Source organism: Volvox carteri, assembly GCF_000143455.1.
Source record: "Volvox carteri f. nagariensis unplaced genomic scaffold VOLCAscaffold_447, whole genome shotgun sequence".
Taxonomy (NCBI): Eukaryota; Viridiplantae; Chlorophyta; class Chlorophyceae; order Chlamydomonadales; family Volvocaceae; genus Volvox; species Volvox carteri.
Genome location: NW_003307973.1, coordinates 1 through 1,907, shown reverse-complemented (window position 1 = coordinate 1,907; position 1,907 = coordinate 1). Strand labels below are relative to the sequence as shown.

Below are 1,907 nucleotides of genomic sequence, written 5' to 3'. Positions count from 1 at the left end.
ACCTCACAATTTATCAAAAGTGTCATCATGTTCCAAGGTTGGATTGAGACCAGACATATGGCGATGGCCGCACATGAACCTGCCGTATGTGTGTGTTTGTGTGTGTGTATGTGTACCGCCATATGCACACACACGTGCACACTCTTTCCGCAATTTCCCTCTTTCCCCCTCACTCTCCATTTCCTTTCCTCTCAATCCTCCCAATCCTCCTCCAAGAATTATTCCGGTCTGCGCTTCACCCTTACCTCACCACGCCTGGCCAATCGTCTTATCTTCCAATGCTTTCCACCCTCCTAGGCCCCACGCCCAAGCGAGCACTCGTCCAGGCCAGCAATTGGCGACTCTTCCGCACATCCCCAAATCGAAACCTGCGAGGAACATTCGGGTGCCTGTTGTTTGTGGCGCGCCTGATCTGGCTGCTGCTGCTGCTGCTGCTGCTCCACCTGTTCTGGATCCACTGCCGTCGCCGCTGCGACGGCAGCATCGGCAGCGGCGGCGATACAGATGCTGGTGCTGCCTGCCTCGTTCAGCGGTGATATGGCGTCAGCGCGCGCCACCGCCGCCAGCATCAGCTCCCAAAACCCCGCCACATCCACTCGGAGTGCAACGTTGACGTTGGGCGGCTTGGAGGACTGGCCCCACACGTCGCACACGGTCTGGCCGTACGACAGGGACGAGCACGTCTCCACGTCGACGCGCATGCGGCGACACTCGAAGAGCTCGGGTCGCGCAACATATGCAACCGCAACGGGGTCCTGTGCGAGGGCGGTGTGATATTTGTTAAGGCGGGAGCCTCAAGAATCAGGGAAAGCGTACGTATGTGTGTATGCACGTATGTGTGTATGCACGTATGTGTGTATGTACGTATGTGTGCACCACCACCCCTACACCTACCACCACCCCTACAATATCCCAACTCAACGTCCACTTCAACCAACACCCCACAACCCACATCTGACTTCCAAAACACATCCTAGACTCTGTGTTAGCTGGTACATAGTACGGCACACGTGACGTCTACAAGACGCGCTCCACCAGCATCTTAAAGAGGCCTTTTCAGCGGCGGCCAGCTACAACAGACTCTTTTAACTCCTCTAGTACCCCCCCCCTCGCCTGCCCCAAACGCACGTGCAAGGGAGGGTGTTCGAAATGAAAGACGCGCTTGTAAGTGTTGGCAAAGAACAACAGTAGTTGCTGGACTGTGTGGCGGAAGCGGCTAGTGGCGGGCGGGAGGATCAGCGACGTCTGCGGCGGCGGCGGGGACGGAATAATAGGCTGAGGTACCGCCGCCGCCGTCGCCGCCGCCGCCGACACCAGACCTGGTACCGGTCCTGCTGCCCTTGTACTGTCGTCGCCGCTGTCGCCACTGCCAATGGCAGCTAACACCCAAGGCGTCGCCAGAACTGTGTGTGTTACCTGCGCCCGGTCAGAGAGAGAGTGAGATGAACAGGTAGATGAGATGTTCGGCGATCCACGGATGCAACAGGGCACTCGAGGATGCAACGGTATCCCGAGGTGAGGAAAACGATGTGGTGGGTGACGCGGGGAGGCAGAGGACGGGCAGCGGACATCGGTCTGTACGATGAGGTTCAGGAATTTCGAACAAGGGGAAATGGTGATGAGATTGATATTAACATTGCTGATGATGATGATGATGATGATGATACTGATGATGATGATGATGATGATGATGATGATGATGATACTGATGATGATGATGATGATGATGATGATGATGATGATGATACTGATGATGATGATGATGATGATGATGATGATGATGATACTGATGATGATGATGATGATGATACTGATGATGATACTGATGATGATGATACTGATGATGATGATACTGATGATGATGATGATGATGATACTGATGATACTGATGATGATGATGATGATGA

General features: G+C 54.1%; 1 protein-coding gene across 1 annotated transcript; it reads right to left on the bottom strand.

The window, feature by feature from the left end:
• Nucleotides 1-293: 293 nt before the first annotated feature.
• VOLCADRAFT_101184 (uncharacterized protein) lies at nucleotides 294-1,907 on the bottom strand (the record flags this gene model as incomplete). Its single annotated transcript, XM_002959629.1, has 3 exons — nucleotides 294-755; nucleotides 1,129-1,416; nucleotides 1,605-1,907. Coding segments are annotated over 3 exons (1,053 nt in total), but the record flags the coding sequence as incomplete, so codon positions are not given.